This window comes from Alosa alosa, chromosome 7, assembly GCF_017589495.1.
Source record: "Alosa alosa isolate M-15738 ecotype Scorff River chromosome 7, AALO_Geno_1.1, whole genome shotgun sequence".
Lineage (NCBI taxonomy): Eukaryota > Metazoa > Chordata > Actinopteri > Clupeiformes > Clupeidae > Alosa > Alosa alosa.
This window is the reverse complement of record NC_063195.1, coordinates 160885-185402: the sequence shown is the minus strand read 5'-3', so window position 1 is coordinate 185402 and position 24518 is coordinate 160885. Positions and strand designations below refer to the sequence as shown.

The 24518-nt window shown below is 41.2% G+C and overlaps 1 protein-coding gene across 1 annotated transcript in view; it reads left to right on the top strand.

Annotated features, from left to right (window-relative positions):
• Window positions 1-22679, top strand: part of radil (Ras association and DIL domains) — a 66132-nt gene extending 43453 nt beyond the window's left edge. Inside the window, exons 14-19 of the mRNA XM_048247860.1 lie at window positions 1146-1291; window positions 15430-15522; window positions 15721-16102; window positions 19494-19615; window positions 19697-19836; window positions 20678-22679. Coding sequence (XP_048103817.1) covers window positions 1146-1291; window positions 15430-15522; window positions 15721-16102; window positions 19494-19615; window positions 19697-19836; window positions 20678-20777 — 983 coding nt within the window. The 3' untranslated portion in view covers window positions 20778-22679. The remainder of the gene's footprint in view (window positions 1-1145; window positions 1292-15429; window positions 15523-15720; window positions 16103-19493; window positions 19616-19696; window positions 19837-20677) is intronic.
• The last annotated feature ends 1839 nt before the right edge of the window (window positions 22680-24518 follow it).

The window sequence follows — 24518 nt, the reverse complement described above, 5'->3', positions numbered from 1 at the left end:
AAAGATTAACCCTATAAAGATTTTAAACTGATATCCAAACCTTAAAGCTAACCTTAACATATCTAACCCATCTTAAAACGAACCCTTACCCAGTTAACCCAGTTTAAAGCTAATCTATCTTAAAGCTAACCCAACTTACCTAGCTTAAAGCTAACTCTATCCCAGCTAACCCAGTTTAAAGCTAACCCATTTTAAAGCTGTTTATGGAGGACTCTTACTGCTGCTCGCTGTGCTAGTGTTTGGTAGTTGAGGTCATGTACATAGACTAGCCATCTGTGGGATCTGTATTGGGGGCTATCTAAAACAAGGGCCAAACAGTTGGCAACGTACTGCTCAATCTCAGCAATTATATCGTAACGTCACATATTACCAACCGTCCTGTATTTCCAACCTCTTACGTGTATGTGTCATTTACTATTCATTTCTATACAAACCAAGGCGGTAGGATTCCTAAAAAGCATAAGCACCCACACCATAAAGCATATCTAAATTAGTTAGGTACAAAAAATTACATTTTACCTTGACTCGAAGAGCTGTAAACAGTCTTGTAAGGCTGCGTGTACAAATCCGCTTGGAGCTCCAGTGGAATTTTGAATTGCGACGAGAATTCTCGGGCTAACCGTTGATGTGCCGTGAGAAAAGTTTGGAATAGACACCCACCAGCCCAGCACTAAACTCTGAGCATGGTAAACAAACTCGGATATTTCAGGCAGTAAAAGCCCCAGTAAGAACCAAACTAGATTTTGTTAAAATCTACGCACCTATGGCTACTGTAAAATGTAAGGTTCATTTATCAAATGTTATTTTGAAGTATTAAAAAACATTGTTGTTTTAGAATTGTCGAACAAAATGGTTTGTACTTAGTACATTTACGATAGGGAGCTTGCTTATTTGGAAAAGAAGATGTTTTCAATATCCTTGAAGTTGTAAAAACCATAACAATGTTCTGTGTTGGAAAAGAAGATGTTTTCTATATCCCTGAAGTTGTAAAAACCATAACAATGTTCTGTGTTGTCTTATGTGTTGGATCTTTCAGAACACTTGATTCCTAAATTAAATTTGACTTGTAATGTGTGATCAAATGAAGTATATAAAGTGTGTGTGTGTGTGTGTGTGTGTGTGTGTGTGGTGTGTCGGGGCCTTAGTGGACCTGCTAGAGAGTTTTGAGAATCATCCTCCCATTGTGCTACCGACTGCTGGGTTCCATATCGACTTGGAGGGAGAGAGCGTGGAGGAGCCCTTATACAGACAGCTGCTCTACATCAAGCACTTCCTGTGGGGACTCCGCCAGGTACCACACACACACATACACACACACACACACACACACTCACATACACACACACACACACACCACACACACAGCCATTCACACACACACACACACACACACACACACACACACACACACACACACCTTCACACAAACACACCCTCACACACACACACCCTCACACACACACACACACTCACATTCACTGAGTGGGGCAGCCGTGGCCTACTGGTTAGCGCTTCGGAGGGTTGCTGGCACTTGAGCAAGGCACCTAACCCCTCACTGCTCCCCGAGCGCCGCTGTTGTTTCAGGCAGCTCACTGTATCGGGATTAGTGTGTGCTTCACCTCACTGTGTGTTCACTGTGCGCTGAGTGTGTTTCGCAAATTTACAGATGGGGATAAATGCAGAGACGAAATTTCCCTTACAGGATCAAAAGAGTATATATACTTATACTTAGGAGGTGCTATTCAGCTAAATCTATTGTTAAATGCTCATGATCTTCACAACACATATAGGGCCCTGTTTTGACCAATTAAAACGCATGGTCAGTGGCGAAAAGCTTAAATACATTTAGGGGTGTGTCCAGCTCACATTCGGGGTTATTTTCTTATCAAACGTCGGGCGCATTGTTCAAAAAGGTTGTTCTTCTATTTCTTAATCAGTCATGGGTGTGTTTTGGGCGTGACATCCTTTCAACCAATGAGAGTGACATCTGTCATTCCCTTTAACAGCAAGTAGTGCATCTTCAAACAGGGCATCGGTATTTTGCCAGTCAGTGGCACATTTGAAGGAATCTGCTTGCATGCAAGACCATGTATAGAACACAGGGATTCCACTAAACTTGCTTTACTGAAACCTGTTTGTGACTAGTACAGTATAGGGCTGTCACAGGGATTTAAGCGTTCGAAAACTAGTACAGTATAGGGCTGTCACTGTCGAAAAATGGACCAATCGATTGGACCAAACAACACAAGTTTCGAAAACTAAAATAGGGAATCGATTTTAACCAAATATGTACACTATTAATTTTAAACAAATTAAACAAATACAAAAGATAGATGTAACAAAATTCACAAACAAGAATATAAGAATATGAAAGAATTCCGAAGTGCAGTAAGCATTTCGAAAGCTAAGAAGAAAATTCCCACCAATTTTACACACCGGAAACAGCTATTTCAATCAGCTGCTGTGCTGCTTTCGTGTTTTGCCAAAATGGAGGGCAGTAGCGATCAACCTGTGCGACATGTAGAGGCATTGATAGGCTCTTGTGGAGTTTGATGTGGAAGTTTTTGGTATATCAAACTATGGAGAAGAACAAAGTGGTAGGCTATGCAAACTGTGCAATCGAATTCTACGTAGGCGAAATTTGTTTGACATTTCTTATCGTAAACACAGACACAGCTATGTTGAAGCCTGCAGTCATGTTTGTCACTGATCCCTGCTGAAAAAAAACAGCTAGAAATCAGCTTATGCTGGTAGCTGGTTTAAGCTGGTTTTAGCTGGTCTTTGCTGGTTTTCTTCCAGCTCTTGCTGGTTTTGCTGGTGGCAGCTGGTTAGGCCACCAGCTGGATATGCTGGCTGACCATATGGGGGAAGCTGGTCATGCTGGTGTAACCAGCCTGTCTTGTGGGGATACAGCTGGTGCAAAGATGGTCATGCTTGTGACCAGCATGTCAAGCTGGTCATGCTGGTTTGCTAGAATGACCAACATAAGCTGGCATGGTCAGTTAAACCAGCACTATAGACCAGCAACACCAGCTAAAATTACCAGCTTGAGGTGGTACGACAAGCAAAACCAGCTGAATTACCATCATAAAATGGGTAAACCATTTTGTTAAACAATTCAAAACAACAATGTAATCCTGGAAAAAAAACAGCTAAACCAGCTTATGCTGGTAGCTGGATTTTAGCTGATATAAGTTCTTTCTGGTTTTCTTCCACTCTTGCTGGTCTTTGCAATCATAGCTGGTTGGGCCAACAAGCTGGTGTGACCATCTGAGGGAAGCTGGTCATGCCCAGCCTGTGTTGTGGGATACAGCTGGTGCAAGATGGTCATGCTTGTGACCAGCATGTCAGTATGCATGCTGGTTTGCTAGAATGACTTCCAACATAAACTGGCATGGCCAGGGTTAAACCAGCACTATAGACCAGCAACACCAGCTAAAATGACCAGCTTGGTGAATACAAAAAACAAAAACAGCTGAATTACCATTATAAGCTGGGGGAAAACCAGCTGAAAGTATGTTTTCGCAAAAGTTTTTTTGCTGGTCTAACAGGTCAACAATCATAGGGTGGTCAAACAAGCTGGTTAACAAGCTGGTCAGGCTGTTTTTCAGCAGGGGCAGTCCACTTTCGACTTATTGTTTTTTGAGAATGTTGCACTCCTGTTTGTCATTGTGCACAAAACTTCACGCCAATAAATCATCAGAAATATTGCTGGCTTGCGTCTACAAGTGCCTGTTTACGTTCGTCCTAATGCCTATTAGTTGTTTGTGGATTGGCCTATATTTGGCGTTGAGACTTATGAGACATATGGGAAATGTATTGAGACTTATGAGACGTATGGGAAATGTATTGAGACGTATGGGATATGTATTGAGACGTGTGAGACATATGGGATATGTATTGAGACGTATGGGATATGGGATATGTATTGAGACGTATGGGATATGTATTGAGACGCATGGGATATGGGAAATATATTGAGACGTATGGGATATGTATTGAGATGTATGGGATATGGGATATGTATTGAGACGTATGGAACATGTATTGAGATGTATGGGATATGGGAAATGTATTGAGACGTATGGGATATGTATTGAGACGTATGAGACTTATGGGATATGTATTGAGACGTATGGGAAATGTATTGAGACGTATGGGATATGGGAAATGTATTGAGACTTATGGGATATGTATTGAGACGTATGGGATATGGGACATGTATTGAGACATATGGGAAATGTATTGAGATGTATGGGATATGGGAAATGTATTGAGACGTATGGGATATGCATTGAGACGTATGGGATATGTATTGAAAATATGGGAAATGTATTGAGATGTATGGGATATGCATTGAGATGTATGGGATATGTATTGAGACGTATGGGAAATGTATTGAGTATATGGGATATGTATCGAGACATAAATGGGAAATGTATATGGGATATGTATCGAGACGTATGGGATAGGGGATATGAGACGTATGGGATATGTATTGAGACGTATGAGATATGTATTGAGACGTAAGGGATAGGGGATATGAGGGCATTATGGGATATGTATTATGGGAGGCATATGAACATATGGGATATGCATTGTATGGGATATGTATTGAGGCATTATGGGATAGGGGATATGAGGCATTATGGGATATGTATTGAGGCATTATGGGAGGCATTATGGGATATGTATTGAAGCATTATGGGATATGGGAAATGTATTGAGGCATTATGGGATATGTATTGATGGCATATGGGATATGGGATATGGGATATATATGTATTGACATATAGGATATGTATTGAGGCATTATGGGATATGTATTGGGCATTATAGGATATATTGAAATGTATATGTATTGGTGATATATAGAAATGTATATGGGACATGTATTGAGGCGTATGTGATAGGGGATATAGGGGCGTGGGATATGTATTACAAATATTACATTACATTACATTTGGCTGGCTTTTTAGCACTAACAACATAGTAAACAGTTTAAGTTTTAGAGCAGTTCTCCCAAATTTAGGACAATTTAAAAACATTAGAGTACAGTAAGTTATCTGGTTACTAGTCAGTTTGAGGCGACTGGTGAGTGCTAGGATCAGTAAGACTTGTTGTAAGTGTTGCTATGAGAGGAGATGTTCTCTAAAGAGCTGGGTCTTCAGGAGTTTTCTGAAAATGGAGGGATGTGTCTCTGCCCTTGTAGGAGCTGGCAGTGTGTTCCACCAACGAGGAACAACAGATGAAAAAGTTTGGATTGGCTTGGCGTGCGGTGGTAAAGAGCTAGGCGTCGTTAATCTGAGGCATGAGCGGTCTGGAAATAGCGTATGTCTGTATGAGGGCATTCAAGTAGGTGGGAGCAGAACCGGAGACTACTTTGTAGGCAAGAGTTAGAATTTGAATTTGATCGGGCGCCATAGGTAGCCAGTGTAGCTGGATGAGCATCAGGGTAACATGTGCCCTTTTGGGTTGGTTGTAGACCAAGCCTTGGCCCTTTATTCTGGATCATCTGAAGTGGTTTCACTGCATAGGCTGGGAGACCTGTCAGGAGGAACATTGCAGTAGTCAGTGCATTGAGATGACTATTGCCTGAACCAGAAGTTGGGTAGCATCTTGAGTCAAGTAAGTCCTGATTTTCCGTTATGTTGTAGAAGTCTTGAAGCGGCATGACCCGGGCGACTGAGGCAACATGATCTGAAAGTTTAGTTGGTTGTCAAGAACAACTCCTAGATTTTTTGCAGTCCTGGTAGGTGAAACAGACAGGGATTCAAATTTGATGTTGATGTCGTGATGTATGGTAGGTTTAGCTGGGAGGACCAGCAGTTCAGTCTTTAAGAGGTTCAGCTGGAGGTGGTGTGCCTTCATCCATGTAGCTATGTCTGAGAGGCAATCCGAGATCCGTGCTGAAACCAAGGGGTCATCAGGTGGAAAGGACAGTTAGAGCTGTGTGTAGTCTGCATAGCAGTGGTATGAAAGCCATGCGAGCGGATAATCTGTCCCAAGGAGGTGGTGTAGATAGCAAAGAGAAGGGGGCCCAGCACTGAGCCCTCGGGGACCCCTGTGGTGAGATGGTGAGGCGCAGATAGCTGAGCAAGCCATGATACGTTAAACGAGCGTCCTGTGAGGTTGTGTTGAGATATGTATTGAGATATGTATTGAGACGTATGGGATAGGGGATATGAGACGTATGGGATATGTATTGAGGCATTATGATAGGCAATATATGGGATAGGGGATATATTGAGGCATTATGGGATATGTATTGAGGCATTATGGGATATGTATTGGAGGCGTATGTATTAGGCATTATGGGATATGTATTGAGACGTATGGGATATGGGAAATGTATTGAGACGTATGGGATATGTATTGAGACGTATGGGATAGGGGATATGAGACGTATGGGATATGTATTGAGATGTATGGGATATGGGAAATGTATTGAGACTTATGGGATAAATATTGAGACGTATGGGAAATGTATTGAGACGTATGGGATATGTATTGAGACGTATGAGACTTATGGGATATGTATTGAGACGTATGGATATGGGAAATGTATTGAGACGTATGGGAAATGTATTGAGACTTATGGGATAAATATTGAGACGTATGGGAAATGTATTGAGACGTATGGGATATGGGATATGTATTGAGACGTATGGGATAGGGGATATGAGACGTATGGGATATGGGAAATGTATTGAGACGTATGGGATATGTATTGAGACGTATTGGATAGGGGATATGAGACGTATGGGATATGTATTGAGAAGTATGAGACATATGTGATATGTATTGAGACGTATGGGATATGGGAAATGTATTGAGACTTATGGGATAAATATTGAGGCAAATATGGGATAATGTATTGGGACTTATGGGAAATGTATTGAGGCATTATGGGATATGTATTGAGGCATATGGGATATGTATTGAGCTATTATATGGGATATGTATGTCGAGGCATATGGGATATAGGATATGTATTGGGAGGCATTATGGGATATGATATGTATTAAATATATTGAGATTATGGGATATGGGAAATGTATTGAGGCATTATGGGATATGTATTGAGGCATTATGGGATATGTATTGAGGCATTATGGGATATGTATTGAGGCAGTATGGGGATATATGGGATATGTATTGAGAGGCATTATGGGATATGGGGAAATGTATTGAGACGTTATGGGATATGTATTGAGATGTATGGGATATGGGAAATGTATTGAGACTTATGGGATAAATATTGAGACGTATGGGATATGTATTGAGATGTATGGGATATGTATTGAGACAGATGGGAAATGTATTGAGATGTAATGGATATGGGAAATGTATTGAGACGTATGGAATATGTATTGAGACGTGTGAGACATATGGGATATGTATTGAGACGTATGGGATAGGGGATATGAGGCGTATTGAAATGGCGTATTATTTAACGTATATGGGATATGTATTGAGGCATTATGGGATATGTATTGAGATATATGAGGATATGTATTAGAGGATATGGATGGGATATGTATTAAGGACATATAGGATATGTAATATTGGCGTGTATGGGATATGGGATATATATTGAGGCATTATGGGATATATTGAGGCATATATGGGATATATGTATTGAGACGTATGGGATATGGGATATGTATTGAGACGTATGGGATATGTATTGAGGCAGATGGATAGGGATAGGATGAATATTGGCATTATGGGATATGGGATATATTGAGGCATGGGATATGGGATATGTATATGGAAATGTATTATGGGATATGTATTGTATTGAGACGTATGGGATAGGGGATATGAGACGTATGTGATATGGGATTGTATTGAGACGTATGGGATATTTATTGAGGCATTATGGGATATGTATATAGGAGCGTATGTGATATGGGATATGTATTGAGGCAGTATGGGATATTTATTGGGCGTATGAGGCATTATGGGATATGTATTGAGGCATTATGAGGCATTATGGGATATGTATTGAGACGTATGGGATATGAATATGTATTGAGACGTATGGGATATGTATTGAGATGTATGGGATATGGGAAATGTATTGAGACGTATGGGATATGGGATATGAGACGTATGGGATATGTATTGAGACATATGGGATATGTATTGATGTATTGAGATACAATTATGGGATATGTATTGAGACATGTATGGGATATAGGAAATGTATTGAGATTATGGGATAAATGTATAGGGCATTATGGGATATGTATTGAGATATGTATATGGGATTATGGGATATGTATTGAGGCATTATGGGATATAGAATTATTGAGGCATATGGGGATATGAGGCATTATGGGATATGGAATGGGATATATATAGAATGTATTGGGCATTATGGGATATGTATTGAGGCATATGTATGGGATATGGGATATGTATTGAGGCATTATGGGATATTATTGTATTGAGGCATTATGGGATATGTATTGAGGCGTATGGGGGCGTTATGGGATATGTATTGAGGCATTATGGGATATGATTTGAAGGCATTATGGGATATGTATTGTATTGAGGCATTATGGGATATGAGAAATGTATTGAGACGTATGGGATAATGTATTGAGATGTATGGGATATGGGAAATGTATTGAGACTTATGGGATAAATATTGAGGCATTATGGGAAATGTATTTAGAGGCATTATGGGATATTAAAATTCCTTTAGCACTATTACTCAATCTGAGCTTGGTAAAATTATAACTCAAACCGGTTCCTCAACATGTGTTTTAGATCAATCCCTACTACATTCCTCAAAAAAGTATATGATGGCTTAGCTCCCTTTTTCTCTCAAGGTAATAAATACCTCATTAGAAACAGGTATATTTCCAACTGCTTTTAAAACCGCTGTTGTGAAACCTTTACTTAAAAGTCAAATCTTGACCATACCAATCTGAGCAACTACAGGCCTATATCAAATCTATATAGTTTTTGAGCAAAGTACTTGAAAAGTTGTTTGTAATCAGTTAAATACCTTCCTCATGAAAACAGTATCCTTGAAAAATTCCAATCGGGTTTTTTAGATCAAATCACAGCACAGAAACTTGGCTCTAGTAAAATAGTCAATGATCTCAGACTAGCTACCCGACTCAAACAAAGTCTCAATCCTTATTCTTCTGGATTTGAGTCTGGCATTTGACACCATTGATCATAGCATCCTAATTCACACTTAACTACTTGAAATGGGTGGAGTCTCTCTGATAATGCTCTAAACTGGTTTCAAACCTACATTACTGGCAGAGATTTTTATATCAGTCTAGGAGATCATGTATCTGAAAAACATGACTTGCCTTTTGGTGTGGCCCAGGGGAGCTGCCTTGGTCCCCTGCTATTTTCTCTATATATGCTTCCATTGGGAAGCGTCATAAGTCAGCATAGCGTAAACTTCCACAGCTCATAGATGATACCCAATTGTATCTTTCTGTAAGACCCAACTAACAGATGGCCTTTGCTCCCTCACTGCATGCCTAACCTCCATTAATCAGTGGATGAGCAAAAACTTTTTTGAAACTAAATGATGACAAAACAGAGGTACTTCTGGTTGGACCAAAACTAAAGCGAGATATTATTCTTAGTAATCTGGGGAACTTGGCACACCAGGTCAAACCAAAAGTAACAAGCCTCGGTGTCATCTTAGATGCAGAGTTAAGTTTTAAGCCCCATATCAGTAAAGTTACTCAGACAGCCTATTTCCACTTGAGAAACATTGCCAAAGTCGTGACCCTTTTAACTCAACAAGATGCAGAAAAACTAATTCACTTTATCACTAGCAGGTTAGACTACTGCAATGCACTTTTCACTGGTCTTCCCAAAAACATCTAAAGAAATTGGCACTCATACAGAACTCTGCGGCTAGACTTTTCTAAGACTAAGAAGAGAACACATCACCCTGTGTTGGCTGAACTGCACTGGCTCCCTATTTCCTATAGAATTGATTTTAAGGTTATGTTAATTACTTACAAAGCTCTGAATGGCATAGCACCTTCATATATCTCTGAGCTTTTAATATCTTATCAACCACAAAGGAAACTTAGATCATCCAATTCTAATCTTTTTAATGGTACCCAAAGTGCTCCACAAACAAAGTGGAGAAGCTGCGTTTATCCATTATGCCCCAAACTATGGAACCCCCTGCCTCTGTACATCAAGCAGAGTTCAGTAAATATGTTTAAAAAGATCTAAAACATACCTGTACAGGAAAGCTTTTTTAGTTAACTCATCTTATCCTGTAGACTACATTTTCAGATTATTCTACATCTGCTACTATTGGAGGCAGCCAGCCAAACAGATGGGCTCCCCTATTAAGTCAGGTTCTGCTCAAGGTTTCTTCCTGGAATATGGGAGTTTTTCCTTGCCACAGTTGCCATATGGCGTGCTTGTGGGGGTAAGAAGGGTTAAGGCTGCCAGTCTTATGGCGTCATTTCTATATTTTTTGATATGTTGCTGGGTATATCATAAACAGCAAAAGAAAAGTGATTGATAATGACTGACTGACTATTATTGTGTTACATGCTTCAAATGTAAAAGCACTTTGAGCTGCATTCTGTGTATGAAAGGTGCTATACAAATAAAGCTTTATTATTATTATTATTATTATTATTATTATATGTATTGAGACGTATGAGACTTATGGGATATGTATTGAGACGTATGGGATATGGGAAATGTATTGAGACGTATGGGATATGTATTGAGACATATGGGATAGGGGATATGAGACGTATGGGATATGTATTGAGACGTATGGGATATGGGAAATGTATTGAGACGTATGGGATATGTATTGAGACGTATGGGATATGGGAAATGTATTGAAGGGATATGGGATATGTATTGAGGCATTATGGGATATAGGAAATGTATTGAGGCATTATGGGATATGTATTGAGATGTAATGGATATGGGTAATGTAATTATAGGCATTATGGGATATGAATATTGAGGCATTATGGGATATGTATTGAGGCATTATGGGAAATGTATGTATAAATTGGAGATATATGGGAAATGTATATGGGATATGTATCGAGACGTATGGGATAGGGGATATGAGACGTATGGGATATGTATTGAAACGTATGAGACGTATGGGATATGTATTGAGACGTATGGGATAGGGGATATGAGACGTATGGGATATGTATTGAGATGTATGAGACGTATGGGATATGTATTGAGACGTTTGGGATATGGGAAATGTATTGAGATGTATGGGATATGCATTGAGACGTATGGGATATGGGAAATGTATTGAGACGTATGGGATATGTATTGAGACGTATGGGATAGGGGATATGAGACGTATGTGATATTGGAATTGTATTGAGACGTATGGGATATGTATTGAGCGTATGAGACGTATGGGATATGTATTGAGGCATTATGGAGGCATATGGGATTGTATTGATATGTATATGAGACATGTATTATGGGATATGGGAAATGTATTGAGACATGGGATATGGGAAATGTATTGAGATGTATGGGATATATGGGAAATGTATTGAGACTTATGGGATAAATATTGAGACGTATGGGAAATGTATTGAGGCATTATGGGATATAGTATTATAGGCGTATATTGACTTATGGGATATGTATTGAGGCATTATGGGATATGGGAAATGTATTAGAGGCATATGGGATATAAGAAATGTATTGAGGATATGGGGAATGTATTGAGGCATATGGGATATGGGAAATGTATTGAGAGCATTATGGGATATGTATTGGGCGCGTGGGATATGGGATATAGACTTATGGGATATGTATTGAGAGGCATATATGAGGCATATTGAGGCATTATGGGATATGTATTGAGACGTATGGGATATGGGATATGTAGGGATTATGGGATATGTATTGAGGCGTATTATGGGATATGGGATGGGATATGTATTGAGGCATTATGGGATATGTATTGAGACGTATGGGATATGGGAAATGTATTGAGACGTATGGGATATGGGAAATGTATTGAGACGTATGGGATATGTATTGAGACGTATGGGAAATGTATGTATCGTGACGTATATTGGAAATGTATATGGGATATGTATCGAGACGTATGGGATAGGGGATATATATGAGGCATTATGGGATATGTATTGAAGCATTATATGGAGGATATAGGAATATGTATTGAGACGTATGGGATATGTATTGAGACGTATGGGATAGGGGATATGAGACGTATGGGATATGTATTGAGATGTATGAGACTTATGGGATATGTATTGAGACGTATGAGACTTATGGGATATGTATTGAGGCATTGTGGGATATGTATTCTCCAGAAAACATTATGGGATATGTATTGGATTTATGGGATAGGGGATATAAGGCATTATGTGATATCAATTTGTATTGAGGCATATGGGATATTTATTCTTCTGGTGGGGATATGGGATAGGGGATATATTGAGGCATTATGTGAAATGGGAATTGTATTGAGGCATTATGGGATATGGATATAAGGCATTATGGGATATGTATTGAGGCATGTATATTGAGGCATTATGTGATATGTATTGAGGCATTATGAGGCATTATGGGATATGTATTGATTATGGGTATGGGATATTTATTATGGGATATGTATTGAGACGTATGGGATATGTATTGAGACGTATGGGATATGGGAAATGTATTGAGACGTATGGGATATGAGACGTATGAGACGTATAGGATATGTATTGAGACGTATGGGATATGTATTGAGACGTATGAGACATATGGGATATGTATTGAGACGTATGGGATATGGGAAATGTATTGAGGCGTATGGGATATGTATTGAGACGTTTGGGATAGGGGATATGAGACATATGTGATATGGGAATTGTATTGAGACGTATGGGATATTTATTGAGACGTATGGGATAGGGGATATGAGACGTATGTGATATTGGAATTGTATTGAGACGTATGGGATATGTATTGAGACTGTATGAGACGTATGGGATATGTATTGAGACGTATGAGACGTATGGGATATGTATTGAGACGTATGGGATATGAGAAATGTATTGAGACGTATGGGAAATGTATTGAGATGTATGGGATATGGGAAATGTATTGAGACTTATGGGATAAATATTGAGACGTATGGGAAATATGTATTGAGGCATTATGCATTATAGGATATGTATTTATAGGATATATGTATTGGATATGAGCTTATGGGATATGGGATATGAGGAAATATTGAGATATAGGATATGTATTGAGGAGCATTATGGGATAGGGGATATAGAGGCATATAGGATATGTATTGAGGCATTATGGGATATAGGAAAGGCATTATTATGTATTAGAGGCATTATGGGATATGTATATTGAGGCATTATGGGATATGTATTGAAAATGGGATATAGAATGTATTAGGCATTATGGGATATGTATTGAGATGTAATGGATATAGAAATGTATTGAGGCATATGGGATATAGAAATGTATTGAGGCATTATGGGATATGTATTGAGGCATATATGGGGCAATATGGGATATATATTGAAATGTATATATAGGATATGTATTGAGGCGTATGGGATAGGGATATGAAGGCGTTTGGGATATATTGGGCTTTGATAGAGGCATATAGGATATGTATTGAGGCATTATGGGATAGAGGATATAAAGAGATTATGGGATATGTATTGAGATGTATGAGACTTATGGGATATGTATTGAGACGTATGAGACTTATGGGATATGTATTGAGACGTATGGGATATGTATTGAGACGTATGGGATATGTATTGAGATGTATGGGATAGGGGATATGAGACGTATGTGATATGGGAATTGTATTGAGACGTATGGGATATTTATTGAGACGTATGGGATAGGGGATATGAGACGTATGTGATATGGGAATTGTATTGAGAGGCATTATGGGATATGTATTGAGGCATTATGGGATATGTATTGAGGCATTATGGGATATGGGATATGTATAGAGGCATTATGGGATATGTATTGGGCATTATGGGATAGGGTATATGAGATATGTATTGAGATGTATTAGAGACGTATGGGATATATATTGAGGCAATGGGATATAGGAAATGTATTGAGATGTTATGGGATATGTATTGATTGCATTATGGGATATAGAAATGTATTGAGGCATTATGGGATATGTGTATTGAGGCATTATGGGATAGGGATATAGAGGCATTATGGGATATGTATTGAGGCGTATTATTGAGGCATTATGGGATATGTATTGAGACGTATGGGATATGAGAAATGTATTGAGACGTATGGGAAATGTATTGAGATGTATGGGATATGGGAAATGTATTGAGACTTATGGGATAAATATTGAGACGTATGGGAAATGTATTGAGACGTATGGGATATGTATTGAGACGTATGAGACTTATGGGATATGTATTGAGACGTATGGGATATGGGAAATGTATTGAGACGTATGGGATATGTATTGAGACGTATGGGATAGGGGATATGAGACGTATGGGATATGTATTGAGACGTATGGGATATGGGAAATGTATTGAGACGTATGGGATATGTATTGAGACGTATGGGATATGGGAAATGTATTGAGTCGTATGGGATATGTATTGAGACGTATGGGATATGGGAAATGTATTGAGACGTATGGGATATGTATTGAGATGTAATGGATATGGGAAATGTATTGAGACGTATGGGATATGGGAAATGTATTGAGACGTATGGGATATGTATTGAGACGTATGGGAAATGTATGTATCGTGACGTATATGGGAAATGTATATGGGATATGTATCGAGACGTATGGGATAGGGGATATGAGACGTATGGGATATGTATTGAAACGTATGAGACGTATGGGATATGTATTGAGACGTATGGGATAGGGGATATGAGACGTATGGGATATGTATTGAGATGTATGAGGATATGGGATATGTATTGAGACGTTTGGGATATGGGAAATGTATTGAGATGTATGGGATATGCATTGAGACGTATGGGATATGGGAAATGTATTGAGACGTTATGGGATATGTATTGAGACGTATGGGATATGTATTGAGACGTATGGGATATGTATTGAGACGTATGGGATATGGGAAATGTATTGAGACGTATGGGATATGTATTGAGACGTATGGGATATGTATTGAGACGTATGGGAAATGTATTGAGACGTATGGAAATGTATTGAGACGTATGAGACATATGGGAAATGTATTGAGACATATGGGAAATTTATTTAGACGTATGAGAAATGTATTGAGAAGTATGTGATATGTATTGGTGAATCTTTACATAAGTAAGTAACAATCTTATGGTAATCTTGTTATTTACTGTTTACTGTTTATTGTTTTGTTGATCATTTGTTTGTTTGGTTCTGTCTCGTTGCAGAGGGAGGTTCCCCCGGTCTCGTCCAGTCCTCGTCCATCAGAGCAGGTTACCCAGGTAACCCAGCCCAGAGGGGAGGGAGAGGGGGAGGGGGAGGCCAGGCTCAGACGGAGGGGTGGAGAGGGGGAGGAGAGAGGGAGAGGAGGTGAGGGAGAGGGAGAGAGGAGAGGAGGAGAGGGAGAGGAGAGACAGATAGGGAGAGACACCGAGAGCAGAGAGAGAGGGAGAGGAGGAGAAGGAGAAGAGAGAGGGAGAGAGAGAGGGAGAGGGGGAGAAGGAGAAGAGAGAGGGAGAGAGAGAGGGAGAGGAGGAGAAGGAGAAGAGAGAGGGAGAGAGAGAGGCAGAGGAGGAGAAGGAGAAGAGAGAGGCAGAGGGGGAGAGGGTGAGGAGAGAGGGAGAGATAAAGTCCAGAGGAATGGGTTAGTCATGAGGCAGGGATCGCAGCTGACCTCTGACCCCTCCTGCCTCCTCACGCCGCCCCACACACCCCTCTACCCGGACGCAGGGCTCACCACACACACCGCTGTCTTCTCCAGCACACACACCTACACGCCACCTCAACATGCCAGTCTCCACGACGACGCACAAACAAACGGCCTCGCTGAAGGAAGTGAGAAGGGACACGTCTGCATCACAGCCTCCAGAGCCAATGGCATCATCACCAACGGTGTAGAAGGTGTGTGTGTGTGTGTGTGTGTGTGTGTGTGTGTTTGTGTGTGTCTTTGTATATCTGTGTGTGTGTGCATGTGTATATATGCATGGGTTAAATGTGTGTGTGCATGCATATATATGCAGGGGTTAAATGTGTGTGTGTGTGTGTATATATGCAGGGGTTAAATTGGGCTGAGGCTCTCTGGGGCTCTGCCCCGGCACATAGGCCTGCTCTTTGTGTCCGGATGTTCCTGCTTGCAGTCAGTTGGCTACTGGAAATATGTCTAAGTGATGCTTTTTAAAACATGATATTTCTGACAACAAACATGATATTTCTGACAACAAATGAAAGATTTTTGAAATGGCATGTCTATTTTGTCTCTCTGAGATGAGAACAATTGGAACATGGCCATATTCTTATTCAGCTATAATCTCATTATCAGTCGACCATCGCAGGCCACTCGCGCATGCATTCTGAACACAAGTGCAAGAAAGGCTGGCACAAAAAGGTAACCAGAACAACAGAATCAGAATCAGAACAACCAGAACAACAGAATCAGAATCAGAACAACCAGAACAATAGAATCAGAACAACAGAATCAGAATCAGAATCAGAACAACAGAATCAGAATCAGAACAACCAGAACAACAGAATCAGAACAACCAGAACATCAGAATTAGAACAACCAAAACAACAGAATCCTCATCCAATTAGTTTATCCCCTCAAAAGAATTATTAAAATATGACAGTGATTTTAGACTAGTTTGTACTGGCCGGCCATTTATTTTAATTAGCCTAATTTCACAGACCTGTTGCAGGGACATTTCCCTACACTTTTTTCCAGGGTGCATCTGCAAACAACTGCTGGCCTGAATGCAATGCTATGAATTATGACTAAATCTCAATGAAATAAGCAAGACTAGGTTGACTGTTATATTTTGTGATATTTTGAGCATTTCACTTGCAGAGACCGGACTATCAATGAGATGTATTGAGCGTTTTACTTGCAGACACTGGATTATCAGCAAACTGCCATGAGAACTGCTAACTGGCTACTCAAAATAAACTAGCAATCTATTCAGTCAGCATATTTGTGTTTGATCTTTGTTAATTACAGAAATCAGACTTGCTAGACCTACTTCGAGCTACCAAGCAACCTTTCCACAAGGATAGATTTGATTTTGTTGTTTGTTTTGAGGTGGTCTTTGTGAGGTGGTCTCTTCTAAATTGTTTACTGATGAAGCATCTTACTTTTCTTGACCTTTTTCACAACATGTGGCAAATTGTATGGGTCACTTCTTATATCCTAAGGTATTGCAATGTGTAATCAAGTGATGACTGATTAACAGTAATGTAAATGCTAAATGCCCTAATACCTGTTGACAGTCCCGGCATCATGGGGGGCTTTGGGGAGCCGGGCCCGACCTGGAAATCATCTGTGCCCGACCTGGACGAGCTTGGCTGCACCAACCGACCCCACTTCCCCAATCCCATGAACTGCACCAACCAACCCCACTTCCCCAATCCCATGGGCTGCACCAACCAACCCCACTCCCCCAATCCCATGGAATGCACCAACCAACCCCACTTCCCCAATCCCATGAACTGCACCAACCAACCCCACTTCCCCAATCCCATGGGCTGCACCAACCAACCCCACTCCCCCAATCCCATGGAATGCACCAACCAACCCCACTTCCCCAATCCCATGGGCTGCACCAACCAACCACACTTCCCCAATCCCATGGGCCTGACTGCACCAACCCCACTTCCCCAATCCCATGGGCCTGACTGCACCAACCAACCCCACTTTCCCAATCCCATGGACTGCACCAAACAACCCCACTTCCCCAATCCCATGGGCCTGACTTCACCAACCAACCATGGACTGCACCAACCCCACTCCCCCAATCCCATGGACTGCACCAACCCCACTTCCCCAATCCCATGGACTGCAGCAACCAACCCCACTTCCCCAATCCCATGGGCCTGACTGCACCAACCAACCCCACTCGCCCAATCAAATGGACTGCACCAACCCAACTTCCCCAATCCAATGGGCCTGACTGCACCAACCAACCACACTTCCCCAATCCCATGGGCCTGACTGCACAACCAACCCCACTTCCCCAATCCCATGGACTGCACCAACCAACCCCACTTCCCCAATCCCATGGGCCTGACTGAACCAACCAACCACACTTCCCCAATCCCATGGGCCTGAGTGCACCAACCAACCCCACTCCCCCAATCCCATGGGCTGCACCAACCAACCCCACTTCCCCAATCCCATGGACTGCACCAACCAACCCCACTTCCCCAATCCCATGGGGCAGTTTAGGCTAGCCTACTTCACTTCTGCACTAACCCTTGTCATTCGATGACAAATATGGCTTATCGGCACGTAGGTAGGCTATGTCTCATATTGTAGTTAGTAGAAGGAGGCCTAGTAGTTTCTGGGTTTGTTTGATGGCGTTAACCTTTACTGTATTTTCTTCTGACCTAGTCGGAGAACATAGGGGAGCTTGTTACCGCTCCAGGGCCAATTTCATCCATAACTTCAGGGCTATAACTCCCTTCCCTCTATCTGAACGTGGTTAGCAAATGAACAAGGATTTCGGTTTTATCTGTGGATTTATTTTTGCATTATTTTGAATATTACTCGCTTCAGTCTCAACAGTCTACTTTCTCCACAGGCATCTCAGTTCTAACACACGTCCCCTCTCACTGTCTCTCCCCATCCCTGCGCACGGAGCTCTCTGAGCTGCCCCATGTTACAACAATAGGTTACTCCAAATATCTACATTTTCATATTTACAACAATAGGTTACCCCAAACATCTACATTTTCATATTAGAATGTATTGTCAAATTTAAGCTTTTAATTACTGTCTGTATACGTAGCCTAGTTATAGGCCACACTTCAGTCATTTTAGCACTAGATATCTGTTTCAACTTAGTTGTTGTAACCTGTGTCTACCGGGATCAATTCAAGTTTCCTCAACAGTGATCAATGCCCCCCTTGGATCAATTTAAATTCCCTCAACAGTGATCAATGCCCCCCTTGGAAAAATGTAATGCCCGTCCGTGAATTTGTGTCTGCCGCTGGGTCTGCCGGTTGATACTACAACAATGCTGTAGTATCTGCTCTTAACCCTGCAGTTTTGCACATATTATTTAAGACTTGATTTCTCCATTTCTTTGCACAAAACTCTTCAGAAAGTGCCATGTAATGGTTTATTTTGCAAAAAAAATTCCCTGCATACCACCTAGGGAGTGTGTGTGTGTGTGCGTGTGTGTTTGTCTATAGGCTCCCTGGGTGGGTTCCCTTTCCCTGTTTCCAGTAGTCGTAGTAACAGTGTGTGTGTGTGTGTGTGTGTGTGTGTGTGTGTGTGTGCGTGTGTGTGTGTCTTTAGGCTCCCTGGGTGGGTTCCCTTTCCCTGTTCCTGGTTGCCGTGGTAACAGCGTGTGTTCCGTGTTTGTAGTGGAGCTGGAGAAGGGACCTTACGGGCTTGGCATGGGTCTGATCGACGGCCTGGTGAGTACACACACACACACTCACACACACATAGATCTGAGAATGTACCTGCGACTACTGATAGTGTGTGTGTGTGTGTAGCACACGGAGTTGAAGGCTCCAGGAATCTATGTGCGGACGTTAATCCCAGACGGCCCTGCAGCTTCAGATGGTCGCCTCCGAATCGGAGATCGCATCCTAGCCGTTAACGGAGCCAGCCTTATAGGAGCGGATTACCAGAGGTACACACACACACACACACACACACACACACACATGCCATCGGGGGACAGATGAAAAAAGGTCTGTATTGCCGTGGGAGTAACAGAAGCCTTCATGAGGCATTTAAACGGCCGAGGGGTAACAGAAGCCGGCCGAGGGGTAACAGAAGCCTTCATGAGGCACTTAAACGGCCGAGGGGTAACAGAAGCCGGCCGAGGGGTAACAGAAGCCTTCATGAGGCACTTAAACGGCCGAGGGGTAACAGAAGCCGGCCGAGGGGTAACAGAAGCCTTCATGAGGCACTTAAACGGCCGTGGGAGTAACAGAAGCCTTCATGAGGCACTTAAACGGCTGAGGGGTAACAGAAGCCTTCATGAGTCACTTAAACGGCCGCGGGGTAACAGAAGCCTTCATGAGGCACTTAAACGGCCGAGGGGTAACAGAAGCCTTCATGAGGCACTTAAACGGCCGTGGGAGTAACAGAAGCCTTCATGAGGCACTTAAGTAAACGGCTGAGGGGTAACAGAAGCCTTCATGAGGCACTTAAACGGCCGAGGGGTAACAGAAGCCTTCATGAGGCACTTAAACGACCGAGCGGTAACAGAAGCCTTCATGAGGCACTTAAGTAAACGGCTGAGGGGTAACAGAAGCCTTCATGAGGGCACTTAAGTAAACGGCCGAGGGGTAAAAGAAGCCTTAATGGGGCACTTAAACAGCCGAGGGGTAACAGAACTTACAGTATAGCATATAATGATAATAATGCCATTTTGTGGTGCGGTGGATCTCATGTTATTGTATGTGTGTGTGTTGTTTTTCAGTGCGGTGGATCTCATCTTATTGCGTATTTGTGTTGTTTTTTAGTGCGGTGGATCTCATCCGACTGGGCGGTGGACGTCTGCGACTCCTCATCGCTAAATCTGATGTGGAGATTTCAGCCAAAATCAGCGCCTCTTCCTGCTGACCTGCACATGGACACACACACACACACACACACATGCAAATACACACACACACACACACACACACACATGCAAATACAGAGTGCATGCACACAAACACATACAAACATGTACAGATGAAATCATACATGTATAGACCACACACACACACACATGTATAGACCACACACACATACACATGTACAGACCACACACACAGTATGTACAGACACAAACACACACACGCTCAGACCAAACACGTACACATACACCCTTCCACACATGCCTTATGTTCAGGTTCCAGGCCTCTGACTTGTAGTTGCACTGACACACACACACACACACAATAGAGAAATGCACAGTGCCGTGATAACGTGTTATTTGTTTTGTAAATAAAATGAACCTCAATGTGTGTAAAGGACACATATGTAGCCGTTTAAGGAGGCTTCTGGCCATTTCATAGCATTTCAGAGTGCACACCAGAATACAATGGAATACTTAAACAATCTCTTCATATCTCATGCATCAATCTTATCACACACACAAACACACATCATAGATATCATCTGTATCTTATACTTCATACCTCATGCATCAATCTTGTTGCAATCTTAACCCTAGGAAATACTCCTAATACTCCTAATATCCCTTACAGTCCCTAATACTCCTAATACCCCTTACAGACCCTAATACCCCTTACAGACCCTTAAACCATACTCACCCCTTACAGACCCTAATACTCCTAATACCCCTAAAACCCCCTAATACCCCTTACAGACCCTTAAACAATACTCTCCCCTTACACTGAAATAATATTTTCCATGTTCTTTAAACTATTCTGACCCCTTGCTCTAAAACCATACTGACTCCATACTCCATACTTACCCCTTTTTCTGAAACCATACTTACTGCTTTTTCTTAAACCATACTCTAAAACCATACTTACCCCTTTTTCTGAAACCATACTTTATCCTTTTTCTGAACCAATACTTACTCTAAAACCATACTTACCCCTTTTTCTGAAACCATATTTACTGCTTTTTCTTAAACCATACTTACCCCTTTTCCTGAAATCATACTTACCCCTTTTTCTTAAACCACACTTACTCCTTTTTCTTAAACATACTAACTCCATACTCTAAAACCATACTTACCCCTTTTTCTGAAACCATACTTACTGCTTTTTCTTAAACCATACTGACTCCATACTCTTAAACCATACTTACCCCTTTTCCTAAAATCATACTTACCGTTTTTTTTTTCTGAAATCATACTTGCTCCTTTTTCTTAAACCATGTTTGCCCCTTTTTCTTCAATCATATGTATCCGTTTTTCTGAAACTATACTTAATTCTTATTCTAACAACATACTTAATTCTTATTCTAAACACTAAGCAATGATGGTGTAGTGCAGGTGCTTAACCCAAGTTGTACTCTTGAGCAAGGCACTTAACCCAAGTTGTACTCTTGAGTAAGGCACTTAACCCAAGTTGCTCTGTCCCTGTGATTAATTGACATTTGTTAGTCACTTTGAACAAACCATGCCACTCACATCACATCAAAAAGCACAATCACGTGTTTGGACTCTTTGCTGTCCATGTTCCTTTTCCAATCATAATCTGCTCTCTCATAATCTGCTCTCTCATAAATCCAAACTATCTCTATTCTCATCATATTCCTATACTGTCAAGTCAAGATGTCCAGATTTTCAGAGTAAACATTCATCTGTCTTAGAGGGTCACACATATTCACACTTTTCAAAGTGATTTCTCTTTCTACAAGGTTTTGATGTAGAACTGGGGTGGAATGTCATATCTGTCTTCCTGACATTTTTAAACAATGATTGTTAATAACTAAAAGAACTTCTGCAAGAATGGCTGACTGAACATTTTTCAACTCAAGATTGTTATTAATAATTAAAAGTATCTTCTGCAAATGTGGCTGATGTCTTTCTTGGATCACTGTGGAGGAGATTTTATAATTCATCAATTTCAATTTATTGTGCTTATAGAGCGCAAAAACATTACACATGTATCATGGTGCTTTACAGAGTGTTAGACAATCAGAAAAAAAGACAAGAAAGGAAGAAAAGAAAAGAAGGCCCATGGGTAACAGGGTCGAGGAAAAATTCCTTAGAATTGGAGATACATATGGGAAGAAACCTCGAGCAGATCAACGACTCAAGGGCCTGACCCATCTGCCTAGGGTCAAATACAGGACAGTAAGGTCTGTTTACATGATAAATGAATATGATAGTCAGGTGTAGAGAATAGGAAATGGTGTTTAAAGCCACCTTAGGTGAAAGTTACAAGAGGTATGATGATTACGTATCCGGTATGATAATGCATTAATCCTAATTTAGTGACAGAAAGTTCAAATAGTCCAGCGTTGTAATTGTCCAGGGCCAGGAATCCAGGCAGAGTTGTCATAGGCAGGTGATGGGTCGCTAGGCTGTACGGGCCAGGAATCCAGATAGGGGGACAGTAATAGGGCAGTCAAGGATGGAGGAGGGCCAAGCACACGGAGGGCTGATGACTGGTGATGATATACCTCACAAGTGAGGTAAGGGGGAAGAAAGAGAGATGTAGAGTGGGTTAGTATTACTGAAAATCAAAATGGTTAATGTCAATAAATTGTTACAGTAAACCATAGTGAGAATGGACAAGAGAGGGAGAGTTGAGAGAGAGAGAAGGGGAGAAAAGAGGGGGGGTTGTACGGCATGACACATGAAAAGTCCATGACAGCACTATGCTATAGCAGCATAACTAAGGCATGGTGAGGGGTAGTCGACACCAGCGCAAGTATGGTCAGGGGTGCCAGTCACACTCAGAAGGGTGGTCCATTCCAAAAATAGTTTCACACCACACCATACCCAACATTGGGAGGCAGTAAAGAGGTATGTTTTAAGTCTAGACTTAAAAATAGGGACAGTGCCTGCTAGTCGAATTGAGGAAGGGAGATTATTCCAGAGGAGGGGTGCGCAATAGCTGAGAGCTCTGCCTCCTACTGTACTTTTTGAGTTTCTTGGAATTAATATAATAATGTGATAATTCATCTAGCAACTTCTCAAGCATAGGACCTCAGTCTGTTATGTTAATCACATCTCCTCAGCCATCACCCTGAACACTGGTGTACCACAGGGATGTGTGCTGAGTCCTCTCCTTTACACCCTCTTCACCTATGACTGCACACCTGTACATGGCTCTAACACCATTGTCAATTTTGCAGACGACACTAAAGTCAAAGTCAAAGTCAAAGTCTGCTTTATTGTCAATTTCTTCACATGTCAAGACATACAAAGAGATCGAAATTGCATTTCCTACTATCCCACGGTGGAGACAAGACATAGTTTACCAATTAGGTCCACAGACAAACATAACATTCAAGTAAACAATATAAAAAGGCACATACAATGAAGAAATAAGAGCAGCAAAATTTGGTTGCAATTGTGCATACAGTAGATAGTCAATATAATAGTGCAAAAGTCAGGCCAATAAATGGCTGAGGTAGTTTTGTTTGACCTAAGTATGCAAGTGGCATAGTGGTGCAAGTTATGTAAGAGCAGCAGAAGTGTGTTCAGAAGTGTTCAGGACAACAGGACAACAACAAGTTGCAAGTGTGCAAGTGTACAAGTGGAGTAGTGCAAGTGGAGTAGTGCAAGGCAGCCATTTTGGGTCTAAAGGTCCAGGATGTTATGTAGCTGAGGGTGGAGGGGGGAGAGAGGGGAGAGAGTTCAGGATCCTAACAGCCTGGTGTATGAAGCTG